This window comes from Phocoena sinus, chromosome 20, assembly GCF_008692025.1.
Source record: "Phocoena sinus isolate mPhoSin1 chromosome 20, mPhoSin1.pri, whole genome shotgun sequence".
In the NCBI taxonomy this organism is placed as follows: Eukaryota; Metazoa; Chordata; class Mammalia; order Artiodactyla; family Phocoenidae; genus Phocoena; species Phocoena sinus.
Window position 1 is genome coordinate 38,139,704 of NC_045782.1, and position 23,550 is coordinate 38,163,253.

The 23,550-nt window shown below is 53.4% G+C and overlaps 1 protein-coding gene across 1 annotated transcript; it reads right to left on the bottom strand.

Moving 5' to 3' along the window:
• Positions 1-36: 36 nt before the first annotated feature.
• Positions 37-7,839, bottom strand: NR1D1 (nuclear receptor subfamily 1 group D member 1). The gene is made up of 8 exons (XM_032615593.1): positions 7,277-7,839; positions 4,214-4,546; positions 3,829-3,917; positions 3,587-3,731; positions 2,598-3,241; positions 2,121-2,306; positions 1,177-1,387; positions 37-524 (listed from the first exon to the last, which is right to left on the bottom strand). The coding sequence occupies exons 1-8, from the start codon at positions 7,305-7,307 to the stop codon at positions 325-327; spliced, it is 1,839 nt and encodes a 612-aa protein (XP_032471484.1). The 5' UTR covers positions 7,308-7,839; the 3' UTR covers positions 37-324.
• Positions 7,840-23,550: the final 15,711 nt, after the last annotated feature.

Genomic DNA, 23,550 nt, shown 5'->3' on the forward strand with positions numbered 1-23,550 from the left:
CGCCCCCCAGAACGAGCACACACCACAGCAGCCAGCTCAGCCGTGAACTACTGGATTTGAGACAGGAATAGAACAAATCGGGGGGCTAGAGAGTAAGAGGGGGCAGAGAGTGGTTTAAATAGGGGAGGCAGGGGAGGTTCAGTGATGGGGGAGGGAGGCAGGTATTTACAAGAAGGCTCGGGGGGCCGGAGGCTCATCTTGGAATATTTTATAACAATATAAATAAGATTCTGGTTTGCTTTTCCTTTTCGTCTCGTAAAGGAGAGAGAAGTGCAGAGTTCGATTCTGTACAAGGGGGCAGCGGCAGAAGGCCGGCCGGGCGGGTCACTGGGCGTCCACCCGGAAGGACAGCAGCTTCTCGGAATGCATGTTGTTCAGGGTCCGCAGGTCCGGCAGCTTGAGCAGCAGCTTGGTGAAGCGGGAAGTCTCCGAGGGCCGGTTCTTCAGCACCAGAGCCCGAAGAGCCCGCAGCAGCGTCTCCTGGAGCTGCTCCACCGAAGCGGAATTCTCCATGCCCGAGCGGTCTGTGGGGAAGACGACGGCAGTGAGGCAGGCTCCCTGAGCTCCTCTGACGAGGAGGACCCGGAGGCCTGCGAGGACGCGGCGGCGGCCATGCAGCCTCTCCCCGAAGCCCCTCAGAGGGCCGATGGGGAAGGAGGAGGAGGGGGAACATGACTCCCTCTCCTAGGCCTCTGACCCAAGAGCAGGAGGTGCCTGCGACCTCGGAGCCCAGGCTCAGCAGGGCTGGCCCCCTCCCACCCCGCCAGGCCGCTCTCCTTCCCTGAACAGGCCAATCACGCCCAGGCTCCCTTGCTTTTTGTTCTGTAGTTCCCTCTGCCTGGGATGCCCTTCCCCCTCTCTCTGCCTGGCAGTATCTTTACTTGTCCTTTGAGGCCCCACTCAAGTGTCACCTCCTTCCCCAGCTCCCCAGGCAGAAATAGTTGTGTGTGCTTCCAGAGCCCTTGGTTCATGCTTCTACTGTGACACTTATCTCACTGTTTTATAATTAGTCGGGCATGAGTCTGTCTCCTGAGCTAGACTGTGTCTGAATCATGTCTGTATCCCCAGTGCCCGGGTGCAGGGCCTGGCCTAGAGTAGGTACTCCATAAAAGGTGTGTTGAATCGAACTGCGTCCGCCTCCTCCCGGGGTCAGGCTCAGGCGAGAGCCTGACCTACCTGCAGAGACGAGCACCACCGCGGTGAAGAGGCCCAGCTCCTCCTCGGTAAGCGCCAGGGAGTTGAGCTTCTCGCTGAAATCGAACATGGCATTGAGCAGGTCTCCCATGCCCATAGCGCCGAGCTCCTGCAGGCTGTAGGTGGTACGGCTCAGAAACATCACTGTCTGGTCCTTCACGTTGAACAGCGACGCAAAGCGCACCATCAGCACCTAAAGCGGGGACAGTCATCCTGGGTGGAGTGGGAGGAGCAATTGCCAAGTTGCCCCTAAAGTTTTTTTTTGTTTTTTCTTTTTTGTTTTTTTGCGGTACGCGGGCCTCTCACTGTTGTGGCCTCTCCCGTCGCGGAGCACAGGCTCCAGACGCGCAGGCTCAGCGGCCGTGGCTCACGGGCCCAGCCGCTCCGCGGCATGTGGGATCTTCCCGGACCGGGGCACGAACCCATGTCCCCTGCATCGGCAGGCGGACTCTCAACCACTGCGCCACCAGGGAAGCCCTCCCCTAAAGTTTTGTGAAAGGGTTACTGGTGCTGCCTTAGATTTCTCAGTCAAGACTGGGGCTAGTTTCTGAGTAAGCAATGAGGGGCGTGCGGTGCCAGGTGTTAGGATGGGGAACATCCCACTGGCTTTGGAATCCAGCCTGAATCTGGGTCTCAACCTTGTCGCTCCCTGTGACCTTGGGCAAGGCACTTCACCAAAGTGAATGTGCTCATGCCTAGAACGGGAATAGCGCTGTACCCTAAAGTGTTATTTTAGGGTAATAGGATGTAATTAGACCCCAGCTGAGATGACAGAAGTCCCAGCCATCCATAGGCAGGACTGGGAGGGATTCTGCCCCTTCCTTCATCCGTCAAGAGTAAGGTTTCAGAGCCCCTGCCCACCCCAGACACCCTTTCTGCTGGATCCTTCCCAAGGTCAAGAGCAGAGAGCACAAAGGGTCACTCACCTCAAAGGTGCCAGCCTTAAGCAGGGTGACCTGGTCGTGCTGAGAAAGGTCACGGAAGCCAGGGATGTGCTTGGCAAACTCTACCACCTCCCTCACAGCGGGCGTGAAGCTCATGGAGAAATCCTCCCAGATCTCCTGCACAGTTCGCCCACTGCGTCCGTGCGGGTACATGTTCATGGGACATGCCTGGAAGAGGAAAGAATTTGGGGAGGGGAGCATCAGTCAGGCTGCCTCAGATAGGCTGCCCCAGCAGTGCTGGGCCCCAGATTCTGCTTGGGTTAGAGTTGTGGCGTTGGAGGATGGGTCTTTCAGGTAAAGTAGCAATCAGGTGCCAGTTGGAGATCAGGGATTCCCAGGCAGAGCCCTTCCTGCAGGGCTGAGCATCCTCCCTGCACCTAGCCTTCAGGCACACCCAGCGGCCCTGTGCTCAATCCAGTCTCCCCAGTCCCCTGCCCACTTCACCCCCAGTGCCCTCACCAGCAGAACGTTCTTGGAGTTGCCCTGCCGCAGACTGTTGGCAGGTGCTTCGCCTTCTGGGGCTGGGTACACGTGGGTGGGGCACAGATGGTGCCCATTGCTGTTTGGCTGGTGGCAGCTGTGATGGGCAGGGCCAGGGGGCCAGGTGGGAGGGTAAGAGGAGGGAGCCTGGCGTAAACTGTTCAGGGCCTCATTATGACGCTGGGCGGCCATGATGTTGTTGTCATTGGGGGCAGGCGGGCAGCCCTGACTTTCCCAGTGATGTGGGGTGGTGGCTGGAGGGTTGCCCGAGGCATGGTTGGCATTTAAGTTGCCAGGTGAGGTGCCCAGCTTGTCATGGGCGTAGGTGAAGATCTCTCGGTGGGCCCGGGCTACCTGGGATATTACATCCTCCACTGTGGGCTCAGGACTTGGGGATCGGGGAGGCGTCAGCTGCTGTGGGAACTGGGAGAAGCCCACCAAGGGTGAGGGGGCAGGGGCTGGGGGTGGTGAGGGGCCCATGGGGCTTGGGGTGGGGTGCTGGGTGGGCGGGGTCTCCAGCGGGCACTGGCTGCTTAGCTGGTTGTTGGCCAGGTTCATGGCACTCTGCATCTCAGCCAGCATCCGCTGCTTCTCTCGTTTGGGGATGCGCCCAAAACGCACAGCTGTGACAGGATGAGAGCAGTGTCAGGAAGTTCTAATACACACTCACGTGCTTCTCTTCCTTCCTCCTGAAAGGGCAAGCCCCTTAGAGCTTGGGGTTCCACATAAAACCCACAAGGCCACACCCATCGAGGGGGTTTTCCAAGTAGGCGTTACGGTAAGAGGTGACCAGAGAGACTAATGGGGAAGATGTGTGTGTTTACCTGAGACCCGATGAAATGTGGGCATCCCCTATGCAAATGAGATGCCTAGTACTGGGCCTTCGTAAGGGAGGGATTAATTCAGAAACCTCCGAGGGGAAGAAAGGGGGAGGGAGAGGGGAGCTCGTGGGCACGGCGCTGCCTCACCATCCCGAGACATGCCCACGGAGAGGCACTTCTTGAAGCGGCACTGCTGGCAGCGGTTCCGATTGATGCGGACGATGGAGCAGTTCTCGTTTTTCAGACACCTTTTGTACTGGATGTTCTGCTGGATGCTCCGACGGAAAAAGCCCTGTGGAGCCGGGGCAGCTAGTGAGCATCTCCGTCTAGGCCGGGCCTATGTGTCCTGTGGGAGAGGGTCACCTGCCCTTACCCCCACCCTGCCTCACCTTGCAGCCCTCACAGGCATGCACGCCATAGTGGAAGCCAGAGGCCACGTCCCCACACACCTTACACAGTAGCACCATGCCATTCAGCTCTGTGGGAAGAGAGGGGCAGTGGGTGAACAGGGCAGGTTTCTGAGTGGCCAGAGAGCTGGAGGTTTTCTGAGCTGGAGATTGGGCGGGGGTGGGGGGGGTGGGAAACTGAGGAGGAGCTTCAGTATCTAGGGGGCACCCGAATGAGCAGACAGGGCTGACAGCAGTTGGTGCAACTCTAGGAGAAATCCCTGAGGCCAGCGTAGGTCCTGGGAATAACTGTGTCACATGAATGTCAACTCCCCACCTCAGCCTGGACACCTTCCCTTGCCCCCAGATCGGCTGGAAATTTACTCACTGGTGATGTTGCTGGTGCTCTTGCTGGGGGACACTCGGTTGCTGTCTTCCAGGGCCACCTGTAGACCCCTGGGGGGGCTCCCGTTATAGAAGGAGGAGGATGACGACAACGAGGAAGATGAAGGGGAACCATCGTCACCCAAGCTGGGTGGAGTGCTCCCAAAGGAGCGAGCTGGGTCCTGGGTGAGGGAGCCAGTGGGTGATGGTGGGAAGTAGGTGGGACAGCCTTGGGTCAGGGACTGGAAGCTGCCATTCGAGCTGTCACTGTAGAGGGACTCGGGGCTGGTGCGGTTTGGGGAGGAGCCGCTGGAGCCGATGTAGGTGATGACGCCACCTGGCAGGAGAACCCAAGGGAAAGGCGTGTCAACCGCCATATATCTTTGGTCCTAGGTCAGCACTCTGCCCATCTCTCACCTGCCTCCCAAAACACTATTGGATACTCAGAAGTTAACCACGTGAAACACCTAATCCTGGAGTCCCCAGAAGAGCCACAATAAGCAACTCCCCAACACATACCAGACATGGCCAACCAACCACTGCAACTCTTGGCAGGTACACTCAGCTTCTGCCTGGCGTGTGAGTTACCTCTCTAGAGGCATGACCTCTGTGATGCTCTGCGAGTATCTCACATATGCACCAACCCCCCCCCACCCCCGCCCTGGATGCCTTCCTTTAGAATATCAACCGCAGCTAATGACTTAATTGTCAGCAGCTGACCTCGGGATAGGATGAGCAGCTGAAAACCATTCATAATGCCCAGGCTTCAAAAAAAAAAGAACAAAAACCAGCTGCTGATTTTAATATCAAGACCATTCCAGTGATGAGACCATGGAGGGGCAGCTAGCCAACAGTGAGGAGAGTGGGGGTCTTACAAGAGCAAAACAATCACATTCCCTCAAAACTGGAAGATGTATTCTCCAAAGGTACTGTTCCCCTGGCCTCCAAGATCAAGAGTCAGAGTGGACTCTATCCCTGAACCCAGGAAGGGCTTAACAGTATGAGTTGCAGGAGTTGGAAGTGAAGGACAAACTGTCCAGCCTAAGGCTTTGGAATTCCCCCTTCTAGATCTCTCTGCCTGGTGACAATGACCTTGGCTCTCTGGCCATTCAGGGACTTTGGCCCTCTAGTTATATTGCCAACCAGGTGGCTGTGTTCCCATTGCATTAGCAGGAGAAGAAGGTGACCTGCCTGCCACACCTTTGCCAAGTACCTCGCATGGCCTGCCATGGATGGGGTGGGAGGAGGGAGGATCCCAGGACACGTGTGAGCTGACACAGGGCATGCCACCGTGTCTACAGAGGCACATGTCTTGCTCACCCACTGACACACACTAAGCTGGGCAGAGCAACCCTAAAATAGCTCAAGGTTGGTCAGGGTGAACCGAGTTCCCTGTAAAATAATTGCACAATAGATCAGCTCCTACAGTTTCAGGGCTGAGGTGGGGGAATGGGATATTTATTTGGTGGTAAATGAACCTGACCCAGTTCAGCCATCCCCCAAAGAGAAGTAAGACTCATCCGAAGAGACTTCCACCTGGAAGTGTGGGGCACACTCAAAAGAGTCTAGTTTTAGATCTGGATCTATCACCACCAACTTGATTTGTGACCCAGAGGAAATCAACTCCCCTCTCTGGGTCCCAGTTTTCCTTTCTGTGGAGAAAAAAAAAAAAAAAAGATGAAAGAGACTTAATATCCTTTCAGCTATGTTTCTGGGATGTAGTTGTTCTGCGGGAAGCCCTTAGGAGACAAACTGCTCCTTGTTTGGTGGGAGTAGGCGTAAGACAGTGTTTGCAGGACTAAGAAACGAGATGCTTGGGGAACAGAAAGAATTTGTAACGTGGAGAAGCTGAGTCTAAAGGCAGTACGGTGAGGCAGGTGCAAAGAGAATAAAGAGGAAAAGAGTGAGGAGAAGGGTGGCTAGATGTGAGGTCCCCTTGAGGAGTGTAAACATGAGGCCACGAGAGGTCAGGGATGGCTCTGTCTTACTCTGCATCGGTTATGGGGAAGGAGGAGGGGGCCGGGCAGGAGGACAGGAAAAGGAGGCAGGCGGGGGCGGTGAGTCAGCCCAGCTTCACCCAGATCTCGGCGGGGCGGGGCGGGAGCCGGGCCCTCAGCCGGCCTCACGTCCCGGCTCCACGTGTGCCTCTTGCACGTGGCTCCCCAACGAGGAACCCCAGAACCCGAAGTTCCGCCCTCTCCGCTTCCCGTCAATCGGGAGCAGCAGCCCCGCCCCCAGCCCCGCCCCTCCTCGGCGTCCGGGGTCCCAGTCTAGGGCTGGGTCCCTCACGCCAGCTGGGTCAGGACTACTAAGGGGAGGAGAGAAGGGTACACGCGTTGCCGGGGCAACGGGGGGCGGAGCTCATTATGTAATGGGGCCGGGAGGCAACCGCCAATGGGGTGGCGGCGACGGCTTCTGCAGAATGAAAACAAACGCAGCACGTGGGCCCGGCTCCGCAGCCATGTGAGCGCTCCGGGCTGCTGGGGCGCTCTGGGTGTCCTTCCTGGGGCAGAGCACCACTCGTGGGGCTCCTCAAGTGCCGCTCCCTACTGAGGATTCACCAGTGAGATCCGACCCATCCCCCCAGCCCCTCCTGCCTGGAACCCAGGTCGCCCCACTGCTTCTCGAGTTCCCTCGAGCCTGCAGGAACTAAGGGAAGAGGAAGATGGGAAGGAGGGGGTCCTCCTTCCGAGAAGTCCAGGCATGCCACAGCTGCAGGGGGTGGACAGATGGGGGCGTTTCGGGGCACTGCTCCAAAACTCCCAGTTCTTGTAAACTGTTCATCTCACCACACGTACCCGCTCTCCATTTCCTCCTTCCCCGCGATCCGAGTCCTTCAGGCTAAAGAGAGGGGCTCTGAGGGGTGATGGTGGGGTGCCTCCGGGCGCATTCCCAGGCCGAACAACCCACTCCGGAAATCCCAGCCTACGGCCCCCAATCACGCTAGCAAATCCCCAGGCCGAGGGAGTCTCCAGTCCCTTACAAAGTTCCTTACAAAGGCGTACGTAGATGGAGGAGAGGAGACAGTGACAGAGAAAGAATGATGGTAGCAAAGGAATCTTAGTACCTGTGTTGTTGTTGGAGTCCAGGGTCGTCATGTCTTCACCAGCTGACAGCGGTCATTCAAACTGGACCTTGACACAAACTGGAGATTACAATTGCCGCTGTCGCCCCCTGGGAACTGACCGAGAACGGGGAGTGGACCCCGCGGCTCACGATAAGGATCCTAGGCACCCTGCAGCAAGGTCTTGGGGTGGCCGACTGCAGCCCTGCAGAAGGGTAGGACGCTGAGGCAACGGAGGTCGGCTTTGCATGGGAAAAGCAAGAGAGTGAGGGGGAAGGGGGCGGAGGGAATCAGCCTGCAGTAGTTCTGGCTAGAAGGTAGCAAGGAGGGTCGGGTCTCTGCAGTGCCCGGGGTGCCACTGCCTGAAGGCTCCGCAGCGCTGCAGGGTAGGGAATCTGGAGCTCCCGGTGCAAAAGTCCCAGAGGGAGAGAGGTTGCAGTCAGGAAGTAAGTACGTGATGGGAGAAACGGGGCACCCAGGCGCAAAGAAGCGAGACGTGTGCCCTGCTACGTTCCCTCGGCAGCAGTATTTCACTCTGCCAATCTCAACGGCCTTTTGCCCCAGCCTTTTTCTCTGGGACAGAGGGCTCTGCGCAGGCGCCAGCAACCCAGGGTTCCCGGGCCGCACGCGGCACTGGAGCAGGTACCATGTGATCCCAGGGAGCGCCTCGTGCCCCAGTGACACACTTTTCCAGCAGCAGGCACGTTGAGTTCCGTGCGCCTGCGTAAAGCCAAGGCTGTCGGGATATGTAGTCCATTGGCAAAGTGGGCGGACTGCGTATATTTCCCCGTTTCTGCCTCGCAAAAGCTCTTGCTGGAACCGGGGAGGAGCTGAGAGCCTTGTGGGGTGGAGTGCGCTGAGAGTCAGGGTGGCGTGTTTGGAAAGCCTGTATGGCAGAGGCATGTGAATTCCTGGGGAGCGGCTGGCAAGCTTGGCCGCTCCCTGGGAGATCAAAGCTAACAGCCCCTTTCTGCAAACCTTGCAAACGTGAGGGCTTCACGTGATTGCAGGACTGACTTCGCCTTGAAGTTACTGGTGACACGAGAGAGATGACAAGTAGGAATATCCCCTCGGTCAGGAGCTTAAGCTGAACTTCTGCTGCAGAGCCAAGTCCTGAGATGGAAAGGAAATGTGGCCCCTGTTCCATTCTACTCCCCTAGGGAAACGAGTTGCCATGGTGCGGGGGGCGTGGTGAGGATGTCCCTGGGGATTCCCTGTTTGCGTGTATGACACCACCCCACCCACTGAAGGTGACTTCGGGGTGAGTCATTTCCCTTTGTCTAGGAAATAAAAAGGACAAGGGAGGAGAACTTTGTGGTGAAAGTGCTTTGAAGTCCTAAAGGGGCCAGAGGTGAGGCAGGGCTTGGGGGCAGAGTGACAGCCCCCTCCCCACCCTCAGTGCTTCAGGGTAGCGTGGATTCCACGGAAGGGAACACAAAGACCATCTTAACCCTCCCTCCTTTACTGACGAGGAAAATGAGTCTTAGAAGAAGTGATTGGCCCAAGGTCAGGCATCCATGGCTAGTTTCATTTGACCACCATCAAGGAGGTGGGCAGACATGGAAGTGAAACGCTGAATAGGGGTTAGAAACAGCCCGCATCTCCCTTCAGAGGAGCAACTCTGCCCCATTGGCGAAAAAGCGTCTCCAGTCAAGGTCTATCCTGTTTTGGGGTTTTGGCCTCGCCGTGTGGCTTGTGGGATTCCCCAACCAGGGATTGAACCCGGGCCTTCAGCAGTGAGAGCTGGGAGTCCTAACCACTGGGATGCCAGGTATTTCCCGAGGTCTATCCTGTTTGAGGACTTGGCTTGCGGGGAGAGCTGCGAGCCTCTTCTTGAAGCAGCCAAGTGAACCTGGGCCACCTGCTGCTTCCTGCTAGTCCCTCCTCAGTCCCACTGCTCCTAGGGAGGGTGTTTTTTTTTGTCTTTTTTTTTTCCCACACAGGAAGCCCTTCTCCACTTGTTCACAGATAGGTCCTGGGACAGCATTGATGGATGCCTGGAAACAGCTACCGAAAAAGTAAAGAAAAGGAGGCGTGTGGACACCAAGGAAGGAGTAAGCTGGGTGGTGAGGAAGTAAGCAGAGAGGACTGTGAAGATGACTGAAGGGGAGGCGGCTGGGCAGCTGGCCTGACCACTCGCTGGCCCTCTGACTCCCAGGGGAAGACAGATGGGCTCCCTAGAACGGCCTGGGCTTTAGCTTTGTTCCCTTGCCCCCAAGAACAGTGGGAGAGAGAGGGCAGTGGGCTCTTCCCTGGCCTGCCCTGGCCCCTTGGCCCAGAGCTGGGAAGCTGCAGCAGAGGGTGGGAGGACCTGGGAGGGGCTAGGACAGACAAGGAAAGAGGCTTTTCAGGAAAACTTGGTTCTGAACTCAGCCTCCACCCCCTCTCCCTCCTCCTGCTGGGCTCTGGAGGGAAAACTGGGAGGTGAGCTGTCATGTCCGGCACTGCATGCTCTCTGCGCCCTTCCTGAGTCTCCATCAGAGCCAGGGCCAGGGCCAGAGCCCAGGGACCTGCCAGGGCTAGACTCAAAATCAGGGACCTTGGTATGACGGCTAGCTCCCCACCAGCCCAGCACCCCCGTCAGCACACTCCCTTTCGTTGCCCTGTTAGGCAGCTACAGTTCTGCTTGCTGTTGCAGTCACCCTGCCCACCCCTTGTTCTACTTGCTGGTGTTTATCCCTGTTCGGGGAGGGCAGGGGTCAAGACTCCCTCCCTGAGTTTACAGCCAGTGAGAGGGAGGAGGAAGCAGAGGCAGCCAGAGCTGAAATGCAGTCAGCCTGACTCTTGGCAAGAAGCTGGGTTGTTTTGCAGTCTGTGTGAGGTACGAAGGCGGAGGCTGGGAGGGAGGAGGCAAAGGAGGGGGGTTGCTTCTGCGCCCTCCTTCCTCTGCACTTCTTATAGGGCCCCTCCTTTGCTCCCTGACAAAGAAGTAACTTTGGGATCTTCCTTCTACAACTGGAGAGAAGGATACAGAATAATGACGAGGCAGGACTCTCCCTTGGCTCCAGAAGCTTCTGTCTATCCATCCTGCTCCTCTCTCTGTCAACAGCTGCTGGGAGAAGGACAGAGACTATGGGACTAAGAGCCACCAAATGGAGGGAGAAAAGGCTGGGTTGTCTGGCCTTTGGGGACCCGGAATAGAATCTAGCTTTGGCCTCTCTATGACCTCAACCTTGACCTAAGACAACAGGTGTATCTCAACACGGCCTCCCACCCCTCCTGCCAGCTGGACATTCCAGTTCACTTCTATACACACACACACACACACACACACACACACCTGTGCGTGCTCACGTACCATATCTCCCATAGCGAAATTCAGCCCAAGAACAACTTGGACCCTTAATAAACAGTGCCCAGATAGAACCATGGGGAATGGATGCATATCCAAGACCCAGCACAGCAAAGCACACCTGGCTCCATGTGGCCCACACTTCTGCTCAGATTCCTCAGAGTCTGGGATTCTAGACTGACCTCACCATTTAGGGGCAGGGTGGAATCCCGTGTCTGTGTATATGTTTCCAACTATGTGTTAACTTCTCTTGAATTTCTTTGGTCTGGGGAGGACAGCAGAGATAGGGTAGAGGAAGAGAGGAGAGTGAGAGCTCCAAGCTCTGGCCAGAGTGTGATCCTAGGATTATGAACGAGAGACTGCATGTGTGAGTGTGTGAGTGTGAATGGCAAGAATGTGTGTGGATGTGTGTGTTTGATCCAAGACCTATTTTCCTCATCGGTAGGATGCTCTGGGTAACAAGGCAACACCCTGTGCAAATCCTGGGTGGCCTAAATCTTGGGCTGACTGCTTGACTGACTGACTGACCGGGCTGGGTCCTTGCTGGAAACCAGGTCAGCCTTCAGTAGGAAGGAAGTGCCTTCCTTCCCCGCTCCTTTCTCACGGAACGAACCACTGCCCCAGGAAAATAACCTGCCTGCCCAGGTGATGCAAACCCAGGACAGAAACCCAGGCAATGGGTTTGCCTGGGAATGCCCCAGACCCAGGCAGCAAGCCCTGGGCCTGGGAGAGACTCATTCCCAGCCCTCCTAGATCCTTTTTCTGTTCTCTGAAAGACCAGCCAGCTTTCCCTAACCCACCAAAAGCTTTGATGTCTTGGGGAGAATTTCAGGAGAATTAAGTAGGAAGGGTTAAAGTCCGAATTAATTTTTTCTCTGGGGGTGATAGAAAAAGGGAGGGTGAGGTATGCTCCAAGCCTGGGTTCCATGGATGTGTTTTGTCTCAGATTCTATCTTTACCTCACTACTCCTTTTTCCAAGGAAAGGAAGTAATAAATATGTATTAAGTACCAACTTTATGCCAGGTACCGGGCTAAGTGCGTTACACACATCATTTCATTGAACGTCCACGACAGCCCTATGCTGTAGGTCTCATTCTTAGTTTATTTATTTTTTAAATTTATTTATTTATTTTTGGCTGCGTTGGGTCTTTGTTGCTGCACGCGGGTTTTCTCTAATTGCGGCGAGCGGGGGCTACTCTTCGTTGCAGTGCGCGGGCTTCTCATTGTGGCGGCTTCTCTTGTTGCGGAGCACGAGCTCTAGGCGCGCGGGCTTCAGTAGTTGTGGCTTGCGGGCTCTAGAGTGCAGGCTCAGTAGTTGTGGCGCACAGGCTTAGTTGCTCCGCGGCATGTGGGATCTTCCCGGGCCAGGGCTCGAACCCGTGTCCCCTGCATTGGCGGGCGGATTCTTAATCACTTGTGCCACCAGGAAAATCCTCATTCTTAATTTAGGGATGGGGAATCTGAGACTTAGAAACATTTATTAACTTGCCCAGGACGCTCCAGAGACAAGGCAACTTGTCTTGAAGCTGTATTTGAAGTGAAGCGCTTAAGATTGAGAAGGTGTCACATTAAAGAATGGTGGAGTTAATGGACACTTATGGAGGAGCTAAAGCTCCCCCAGCTGTCTCTTGGAACTACTACTATCAATGGCACAATGAAGATGGCGATGTTGGGAATTCAACCCCAGGCCTGAGGGTAAAACTCTTCCCACTAGCAAGACTGCCCTTCCTTGAGAGAATGATTACTCTGGGTGGAATGTCTGAGCTGCAAGCTCATCCTGGTGTTTCCTAAGCAACGATGGTGCTGGAAATGAGGTGTGTCACCAAGAAGGGGAAGCCCGAAGTACCCCTTGCTCCTGTCTCCACAAGTACCTTAGTTTCCCAGAACCTCTAACTCCACCCTCATTTCTTCTTCCCTTAAACTCCTCCCTCTCTCACTCCTACATTCCCCTCCTCTGGTTAGGTAGAAGGGGGCCAGATTAGGGTGCAAACAAACACACAAAAAAAACGAACTTCCACATACATTGCTACAGAAGTGAGTAACTTAAGCAGGCATACGAATTCTCTTCTCTGACCCCATGACTCTGGGATATGCAGCTGGTGATAAAGGGAGAGGGACACATAGGTCTGGGCCCCTTAAAGGGCCATGGTGTAGGGCTTCCCTGGTGGCGCAGTGGTTGAGAGTCTGCCTGCTGACGCAGGGGACACGGGTTCGTGCCCCGGTCCAGGAAGATCCCACATGCTGCAGAGCGGCTGGGCCCATGAGCCGTGGCCAGTGAGCCTGTGCGTCTGGAGCCTGTGCTCTGCAACGGGAGAGGCCACAACAGTGAGAGGCCCGCGTACCACCAAAAAAAAAAAAAAAAAAAAAAAACAAAACTAAAACAAATAAAGGGCCATGGTGTATCAGGAGTGGATTGACTGGGGAAAAAAAATGGAAATTCCCTGGCGGTCCAGTGGTTAGGACTTGGCGCTTTCACTGCCAGGGCCCTGGTCGGGGAAGTAAGATCCCACAAGCTGCGCGGTGCAGCCAAAAAAAAAAAAAAAGGATTGGTTGCATGGTGTGGTCTCTATCTTGCTGGAAGGCACCCTCGGTGGGGCCACATGAATGGGGGTTGCGTGGATGCCCCCCTCCCGTGGGAGCCTTGTGCATGCAGACCCTTTGGTGAGAACCATATCTACATGTACCCCTTGGTAGGAACCAATCAATATGGGCCCATTGCCAGTAATGACCTGTTACATACTTGCTTACCTTTATAATTCATTTAGTCGATTGACTTTTCCAGTGAACCAAAGTTCTCCTTCCTTGTTAACACTTCAAATACAAGTTTCAATTAAAAATAAAAAAGAATGGATTGGTTAAATGAGAGTACGGAAGACCACCAAGAACAGACACAAGTTGTATAAAAAGCCATAAGGAGGGACTTCCCTGGTGGCGCAGTGGTTAAGAATCCGCCTGCCAATGCAGGGGACACGGGTTCGAGCCCTGGTCCAGGAAGATCCCACATGCCGCGGATCAACTAAACCCGTGTGCCACAACTACTGAGCCTGTGCTCTAGAGCCCGCGCGCCTAGACCCCGTGCTCCGCAACAAGAGAAGCCACCGCAATGAGAAGCACGCACACCACAACGAAGTCCAGCCCCCGCTCTCTGCAACTAGAGAAAGCCAGCATGCAGCAACGAAGACCCAATGCAGCCAAAAATAAATAATAAAGTAAATTTATAAAAAAAAAAAAAAAGCCATAAGGAAACAACATCCTTCTTCCCCATTTACCTGCTTGAGAGATGAGCATTTTTGAAAACAGCCCTCTGAAAGCCACCCACCATCCTGGGTCAGTGCTTCTTCAGCAGATGCTTTGGGGAATCCTCCTTTGGGTTCCCCTCTCTGAGCCCAGGATCCCAGCAAAATTACAGGATCAAGGAGGTGACATGGACTGCCCTTGGCAGGAGAAAACTAAGCCCCAGAGTGCCCACTTTCTGGCACGGGGTTCCTCCTCCCGGATTGGGGGGCAGTGACATCCAGCACATGCTATGGCAAGGCCATCCTGTCCAACCTTTGCTTTGCTGCTGCTGGAGCCCACGGGTGGTGTCACCTTCCAGGTCCCTGCACCTGCCCCTTGGCTGTCCTTGAGCCTCTGTAGGACTAAGATGCAGGGGAATGTATGGGGAGTGGTGAGGCTGGCATACCTGTGTGCCTGTCCCCATCGCCATCCCTTACCCCAAGCTCCATCTCAAACCCCCTCTGTGTCCAACATCTCCTCATTCCTTGGGCCTCTGCAGATCTCCATGCAGCTGCCTGGGGAGGCCGGAGGCTCATGACAGTCCTCGTGAGCAGGACGGACCTTGGAGGAGCTGCGGCCTGGGCAGGCATTAGGGGCTGTGTGTAGCTTCTGGGAGGCTTACATAAACACTGGCTGGGATGCGGAGGGAAAGAGGGATGCAACGGGTTGCCCAGGAAAAAAGCAACCCCGCCCCCCGCCAGCTCAGTCTGAGTGGAAAGGAGGAACAAGGCTGATTTTTCCCACCTCCCGTCCCTCTCCCCTGGTCTGCAGCTGTTAGTTGGGCTGGAAAGACTGCAGTATGTTGGGGGAGGGGAGCAGGGGAAGGAGAAAGGGAGGATGCGACTTCACAAATTTGGGATCCCTCCTCCTTTTCTAAATTGGGGGTGGGGGTGGGGAGAAGCAATTTGCCAGAGATTTTCAATGCCGCGGGAAGGAGCTTTGGCTCATTAGAATGCGCAGTTTGCACCCTGAAAAAAAAATCTGTACTGGTTGCAAAAATGCAGACGCGTGTAGGGGCCCAGTGGAGAATTAAAAAAAAAAAAAAAAGCGCTAGCTCTGCAATGCAGGATCTGCGAAGTTTTGGTGCGGTGAGGAAATGTGGGTCGTGCTCCTTTCATTTGCTTGTTCCTGCTAACCTACTGTCCGCCTGACTCCAGCACAGTCTCACATCCCAGCAAGAGGCACTGCTGCTCAGAAACAGGGTCACGGGTGGGGGGCCGGAGCAGAGGGCTGGAAGCAGGGATCTGGGGTTAGAGTGCTGACAGAGGTCTCTAAGGGGCTGGGAGGGCCAGATGGATGAGAGGGGACACTTCCATGAGGGATGGAGGCTGAGCTTGTCTCTCGCGTCACAAGGAAGAGTTTGTTCTCCAGCTGGACAGAGTTTGTGTTCTTCCAGATCTCACCCCCCATCCCCACCCCATCCCTCAGCTCTTCCCTATCCCCAGTTGGCAGAGGGATTTTGCCCTTCCTGTCCACTAACCCCACAGACCACTCACTGCTGCAGAAAGAATCCTTGCTTCCAGTCCCTGACCCCACAAATCCCTGAACACTCCTGGTTCTAATTCTGGACTGGGCACTCACTGCATCTCTGTGCAGCATCCTCCTTCCTAGAAAGAGGGGACCAGGCGGCCCGATTTGGGGAGCCCAGGCTGCAGGGAAACCAAGTCTTGGCTCTGGGCTGCCATTAGCACATCAGCTGGAGGACTGGGGCTGGCATTCTGTGCTCTTGGCTTGGGGAGGTCCTTTGTTCATTTGGGGCTTAGGGCTCTGGGTTGTGTAAATGCCAAGGGGCTGCCTGGGAGGAGAATATGCCTGGGGAAACCATGTTCCTTTCCTGGGTGTTTCCTCTCCTGGTGGCTTGGGAGAGACAGAGGAGACAGAAGCAGAATAAAGAGCCAGGAGACAGGGGGAAGGGAGCCCAGTGCCCTTTCACTCCTTCCCCATCTTTCCTCCTGTTTCTCCAGCCGGTGGAGGACAGGGCCGAGTGTGTGTGTCTGTGCCGACTCGAGGCTCACGCGGGCTGCTGGGGTCACATGGCCCGGGCATGTGCAGCCTGCTCCATTTCTACCACAACAACTCGCTCATAAACAGCCCGGCTGCTGCGGCGGTGGCGGTGCAGACATGTGCAAGCGAGGGGGTGGGGCACGTGGCCCTGCCCGAGCCAAGGGAAGGCGCTCGCTCAGCAAGGCCTCTCCCCTCCCCATGCTGGCGCTGCCTCGCCACAGGAAATTCCTAGTGCTCTGTTGCTGCTGCAAAACATGTTTTGGGAAGTGACTTTAAAAAAGGATGGAGTCGATGGACTATTTAAAAAGAGAACGTCTAATCAATCGGAGACCGACTTCTGCTCACCCTTGCCGTATCTTTCTGGGATCCCTGTAGGTGTTGGCGTGGAGGACTGAGCAGGAGTCACGTGTTCCCAATTCTCACCTGTTCCTTCCTCCTAAACTATATGACATTGGGACGAACCAGGTCCCCATGGTGAGCACTGGGGTGAGGGGCTGTGGTTCCCTAAGACAGTGATTCTCAGGATTAGTGGAGGGGTCAGCATCACCCAGGCACCTGTTAGAAATGCAAATTTTCAGGCTCCATCCCGGCCCATTGAATGAGAAACTCTGGCGGTAGAGCCCGGCGATCTGAGTTTCACCCAGCTCTGCCGGTGATTCTGATGCAGGAGAACCACTGCTCTGGGTCTCTGTTCCCTAGCAATCAGTCCTGTAGGAGAATCTAGCCCAGGATCTGGAGAGGGTCTACCTTCTCCTTTTGTGCTTTTTCATCTCAAAGTTTAGCCAGAGAGCATAAGCGGATTCAGTTTGACTCGGTGTAAAAAGCATTTATTGAGTGCCTACTGTGTGCAGGGATTCTGGGAATGAGAGCAAACGAGTAGTAGGAGGATAAGTAGCTGAGACGCAAAAGGGGAGGGTCAGGGTTTGAGGGGAAGAATGAGGGGAAGAGAATGCTAAGACTGATTATTTATCCTTTCTCCATCTTCCCTACTTTTCTTCCTGTCCTGAGACTCCTGCAGAACAATTGATTGTGGTTTAAATTGTTTTGAGTCTAGAGGTAGAAATTGGTCCCTTGTCTATTTTTCCTGGCCATGAGGACCCCAAGCTCATTACAGCCATAGGTCCTTGACACCCCATGCAAAACCAAGACAGTATGGGCACCATGCATGTACACAAAAACACACACTCCTTGGGATCTTGGCGGGTAGGGAGAGCCAAGAAAAGAAATGAGGCCCCAGAGGGTTGGAAGTACCCTGGGCAAAATGAGTTTAACAGATAACAAGCAGGAAGAGTCTTTCAATGGGGCGGGTGGGGACAACCCTGGCCTACTCTAGCTTCCTGAGACACAGAAACTGTGACCAGAGGAAGCAGAGGGTCTCTGAGGCAAGTCACAAAGGCTCCAGAGAATGAAATCTAAGCCTTGAAAGCAAGGCGACTGGAGAATGGGGGATGGACAGTAGATCAGAAGGGTTCCCTTACACAGGCAAAGAGAGCAAGGGTGGGGCATGGGAGGCAAAGCCAGGGAGGGGGCCATGCTCAGCCCCTCTCCTCTCCCTTTTCCTCCTCCATCACATGCAGCCTCTTAGGAGCAGAGCTCCCATCACTGTCTCAGGTGCGACCAGTTGACTCCTGGCCTCTCCATGCTTCATTTTTTGAGGAATGCTTTCCTCTGTTACAGAGCGCTTTCTCTCACTTCTCTGCAAGGTTTCCTCTCTGTGCCTGAAAGGCTCTGCGCTCAAGGAGCAAACAGCCCCGCAGGCTCAGCTGCAGTGACCTACATCGGCTCTCCTCTAGGCCCTGGGTGTAGGGGGCTGAGATTTCAAGATAGGAACTTGGGAATCTGGCACAGGTCTACAGATGATGACTTCAGGTAGACAGTCTGCAAAATCTGCACCGAGGGACCGCGAGGCAGGGGATGCCACAGGACTGAGTTCTCACTTTGTCACTTGTGGACAATATCAGAAGATTCTCCAACCCCCTCAATGCAAAAACATTTCTGAGCAGTGACCCCTTGGAGAGGAGGCAGAGGCCTCTGACAGGCCTGGTCTCTATTCATTAGATTTGGGAGTAGTTTCTACCTGTTCCCCATTCTCGCTGAACCCATCCCAGTCGGCTGGGTGGAAAGATTTCCTTGGCCTTGATGTAGACCAGCAAGTTCAGATTTCAGCTGATTTATTTCAGGAACATGGAGAGTGAGCAGAGGTAGTCAGATATGCAGAAATTCACTCCCAAGCTTTACTACAGAGAGACGTACTTCCTTAGACCCAGTGGTCTTGAGGAGGATCCAGAAGGAGCCCCAGGGCCAAATGACCGCTTACAAAACCCTTACCTTCAGGACCTGGCAGCTGAACCACTCCTTCCAGCTACATGCCTTCTGCAACAGGGAAGGCAGGTTCTGTAATAGGTTTTTTCCGCCTCTCTCACTATAAACCAGTGTTTAGGATGCCCACCGTCTCCATATTGTGGATGTTTTGCCCTGGCAAGGAAATCCTATTGTGGGGGTAGGAAATTAGGTGATGGTGACAGAGAATGATAGATGAGCCTTTTGCTTGGGGCCGGGGGGCGGGGTGGGGGGGGGAGGGCGGAGGGAGAGAGAGACACGGAGAGAGCGCGCGAAAGCAGGCTATGCAGGATTGGGTGGCTCTCCTGTCCAAAGGGCTTCCCCTTGGCCAAGCCCCACCCCAAAGCCCAGGAAGTCCAGAGCTTGGCACCCAGCCAGGGTGAGAGCATTCCTCAGGACTCTGACAGGCTGTGGGGGATGGCGGTGGTGTTCCTACCACAAGGATGGGGGAGGGGAAGGAAACGCGCAGGGGAGGAAATGACCTCGGAGGGTAAGAGGTGGGGAACTAGTCCCAGTCCCACGAGAGAAGGGCTGAGGCTGGATGTCTTCCCAATGGCCATGCGAAGGGTCTGCAGCTTCAGAGCAAATGTCCCCTAAGTCACCTCTCTGCTCAGGGTCACCACTGACGTCCCAAACTGTCCTCTGAAGGCTCTCTCTCTCTCTCCCCGCCCCCTCCCCCTTCCCCGTCCCCATCCCCATCCCCGTCCCCGTCCCTAACTCTGGGACTGTGGTTGAGCTCGGGAGCCCCCGAGTGGCGAGAATCTAGAACTGCAGCTGGGCTGGGGGAGGAGCCCATCGGGTCTCCCTCTGTCTCTCCACCAGGGCCCCTCCCTTTTCCTCCACTAGACCCAGGACTCTGGAAATAGCACCTGGTAATGAGAGCGCTGACAGATGCTGAGTTATAGGAGAGCAAGTGTCCCTAGTCCTTAACGTTCTAGCTTGATTGCTTTGGAGCTGTTTCCCTTGAAAATAGGTGCCTTAGGACTCCTCCCATTCCCTTTGACACATCTCTCTTTAACATGCCCCTGGGTGGTGTGCTTCTTGGCTACAATGGAAGTCCCCTTGTTTGTGCCCCAAGATTTGTAGTTCTTGGGCTATCTACTATTCATGACCTCTGTGACTTTGGAGGGACAAATGGCACCCAACTATTCTGATTTTAAATTTACCCTTCCCTACCCTTCCTTCTCTGATCACTACCTGATGTACAACCCTTTCTCCTAGTCAGCCTCCAACCACATAACTTCCGTCACCCCAATTTCCTACCGCATCTCTCAACACCACATCTCATGTGGGGAAAGGGAGTGGGGCGGAAAATGGACAAAGACCCGGTCAGAATTTGTCCCAACGAAAACAGTTCCTCTGTTTAGCTTCACTTAACCTATTTTCTAGCTTTTCCTCTTTAGTCCCCTTGCTCTGCATCAAGCCTTCCCGCTGGACTAATTTTTGCTGTCCTGCCCTCTCCCCCTTCCTTCATCATGATCTCCCAGGGCTCTTCCCATCCAGGACAAATGTTCCCAACGTTGAGAGAGGAGTATTCTCCATTCTGGAAGTAATTTGCAGCTTGAGGAAACTGAGCCCAGAGAGGAAGAACTGTTTCCAGTGTCGTTGGGGAAGAGGAGGTGACGGAGGAGGCAAGAAGCAGAACGCTCACCCTAGGAGAGGCCACGTTCCCATCATCCCGCCCGTAACTGAAGAACTCGGGTGGTATTTGGGGATCTCAGAGAGCTCTGCCAGCATCATGAAGAAGTCTAGGGGAAATGGAGTAGAGGTAACCAACTTTGCAGCTAGGGATTAAAACTCTACCCAACTCCACCTCCAAAGCAGTTTTCTTTTTTTTTCTAATTAATTAATTTATTTATTTTTGGGTGTGTTGGGTCTTCGTTGCTGCGCGGGGGCTTTCTCTAGTTGGGGTGAGCGGGGGCTACTCTTTGTTGCAGTGCGCGGGCTTCTCACCGCGGTGGCTTCTCTTTTTGCAGAGCACGGGCTCTAGGCACACGGGCTTCAGTAGTTGTGGCACGCAGGCTCACGCAGGCTCAGTGGTTGTGGCGCATGGGCTTAGTTGCTCTGCGGCATGTGGGATCTTCCTGGACCAGGGCTCAAACCCGTGTCCCCTGCATTGGCAGGCGGATTCTTAACCACTGAGCCACCAGGGAAGCCCCCAAAGCAGTTTCTTAAAATGATATCCTTCCTCTTGAATTTGCCTCATCTTTTTTTTTTTTTTTCTGCAAAACAGCATGTTTATGAAAACTCATTTGATCCATTTGGTGACGACCCTTGAAATAGATTTACTAATTAAGACAACCAACACTCTTTTACTTTTATTTGCATTTAATTTTTGCAGCATTTATTCCCGGGCCATAAGTTTTTGTTTCTTCAGTTTCTTCTGGGCAACCTCCTCGTCCGGTTTAGGAGCAATCTGTTCTTTTCCAGTAAGGATCATCTCAATGTGGCAGGGAGAGCTCATGTATGGGTCGATCTGACCATGAGCTCTGTAAGTCCTGCGCCGCGTCTTGGGGGCTTTGTTCGCCTGGATATGCTCAATGACCAGGGAATCTACATCTAAGCCCTTAAGTTCAGCATTACTCTCTGCATTTTTGAGTTACGTGCAGTAAAAATTCAGCACTCTTTTTGGGCTACAGACCCTGCGTCCAGCCCCACTGTTTGGCCTGGTCACACCTACCAACTCCAACATTGTAACGACGGAATGGCACACGTTGCTTCTTTAAAGTGACATCCTTCAGATACTTGGTGGCTTTTCGGATATGCATACCCTTAATGGCCTGGGCAGTTTCACGAGTGTTCTTAAAGCGAACACGAAGATTTGAACCTCTTGACTTGCATGATTTTGTGGAGTTTTCTGGGTCAAGTGAATAGCGAACCATTTTTAGAGGTCACCTCAGGCCGCTTACCGGAAAAGCTGCCTCATCTTTTAATTGTATGATCCTTAAAGTTATTAACCAGGGAGTTATGGTTTTGAAATCATTTTAAGCAGAGGCAGTCACGTTCCCCTATTGTACTCCAGTCCTCAGTCAACTTTCCTCTTCTCCCCAGGCTGCTGCTCCACATTCACCCTGAAGGGGGCACTTTTGTTCAGTCGTTAGTTGGTGCCAGCGAAAAAGGACCCCAAGAAGGAAATATAACAATTGGTCACGTGTTGGGGGTGGGGTCCTCGCAGAGCTTGCTGGGCCAGGGAAGGGAGGTCCACGTGGAGTGGGCGGAACTCGCTGAAAGTTTTGGCGGGGCTGGCAAAACGAGAAAAATAGCCGAATTTGAGTTGTAATTTTATTAAAAAAAAAAAAAAAAAAGAAAGGCAGCAGGGAGGGTGTGTCCTGCGGAGAGGCCCCCGCGGAGGGGAGAAGGGGAGCGGCAAACGAGCATCCTGCTCGCGGAGGCCTGGAACGCAGGGCAGGGTTTTTGCCAGAAAGCTCTGAGCCGGGGCAGGGCTTCAGAGCCGGAAACCTTTGTGGCTCCATGCTGGTTCCCCATCCCCCATCCTCCCAAAAAAGGGAAAGGTGGCCTCTCCACCCGTGGTCTCATTTCAGTGCCATGTGGAGCTGGGTTAATGCCAGCCACGCAACCCGTCTTCATTTACCTTTCCAAGAGCCTCAGGAAGCCGCCAAGATGAGTACTCTGTCTCCGGGAAGAAGCCAAAACAAGTCTCTTTTTACTATACCTAGTTCGGCCCCACTCTTAGTAGGAAAACACAGCTTCATACGGTCTTAAAGATGATCTATTTCAATTTTCTTTTTGGTCTGGGGAAACCAAGACCCAGACTGTTAAAAGGGCTTGCTACATGCTCTTTCCACACTATAGGCATTCCCTTCAAAGAATGTAGGTCATAGAAACGGAATTCTGTCATTCCAAAAAGTCTTAGAGGAATGGTGAAAGTGTTGCTCCAGCCATACACTTAGCCAGAGGGCAAATGGGAATGGTCATTATCCCATTAGGGATGAAACAGAGATTTGTTTAGGGACTTGATTTATGGGTCCTATGGTTTTCCTAAGGCTCCTCAGCCAGTAGGTCCACTTTCTCCCTCTTGTCCTTTACTCTTTGATATCTCACGTCCTTATATATGTCCTAGTTCAGGGATTATCACAGTTTAGAACCTAATGGTTTGGCAGCAAGAATTCTCTTCCCTTTTTAGAGAGCTTCTCTTCCCAGGTTTCAGTTTCCTGGTGGTCTATCCACCTCATCCTGTGAATTGAGATCAAGAAGATCAGACCTCAAATCCAAAATTCCAGCCTTTTCGCTTTGGGAGAGAAAAGCATGTTTACTTAGTCTGGAGCAGTGAAATCCTAGACTTTGGATTTCAGAGCTGTAAAGTTTTCAGGAAAAAAAATTGTGGGGGACTGATGTAAGCTTTTTATTTTGCCAAGTAAGGACATTAAAAAACTACCCACCACCGATTGCTGTGTACTATCACTATCATTTCACGAAAGTACATTTTAACATACACAAAATAGGAAGTATGTGATCTCTGAGTAAATGACAGTATTCAGCCACCCTGCATAAATTTACATGAGTGCATTTATTTGTAGACTTTTAAATGATGGCCATTCTGACTGGTGTGAGGTGGTACCTCATTGTAGTTTGATTTGCATTTCTCTAATAATTAAGCTAAGTTTGTGTGTGTGTGTGTGTGTGTGTTGTTATTTATTTATTTTTGGCCACACCCAGAGGCATGAGGGATCTTAGTTCCCTGACCAGGGATTGAATCCTTCTCCCTCTGCATTGGAAGCATGGAGTCTTAACCATTGGACCGCCAGGGAAGTCCCACTAAGTATTTTTAAATAGTTGAAAATCTAAAATAATATTTCATGAAACATGAAAACATATGAAATTTAAACTTCAGTGTTCCTAAATAAAATTTTATAAAATGGTGGGAATGTAATCGCTGGTTGCAGCCTCACCCCAGAGCCTTTGCTTTCAAACAATGAGTCTGCCACCTGTCATTCCCTCTAAATCCCCGTACCACTGGTACCTTAGATTAACCACTCATCATCAGCCACCACTCATTCATTTACACATTGTCTTTTGTGCTACGGTGGCAGAGTTGAATAGTGCAAGAGACTCCACAGCTGTCAAAGCCTGAAATACTTACTATGTGGCTCTTGAAGAATAGGTCCTGGTATAGACTCCAAAGCAGTGTTTTTCAAATTTGAGGTGCATCAGAATCACCTGGAGGGCTTGTTAAAACACAAGACTGCTTGAGTCCCACTGCAGAGTTTCTGATTCATTAGGTCTAGAGTGGGGCCTGAGAATTTGCATTTCTAACAAGTTCCATCAGCTGATGCTGATGATGCCAGTCCAGGACCACACTTTGTCTAGTGAGGAAGAAAACATATGCAATTTGTTCATGGAACT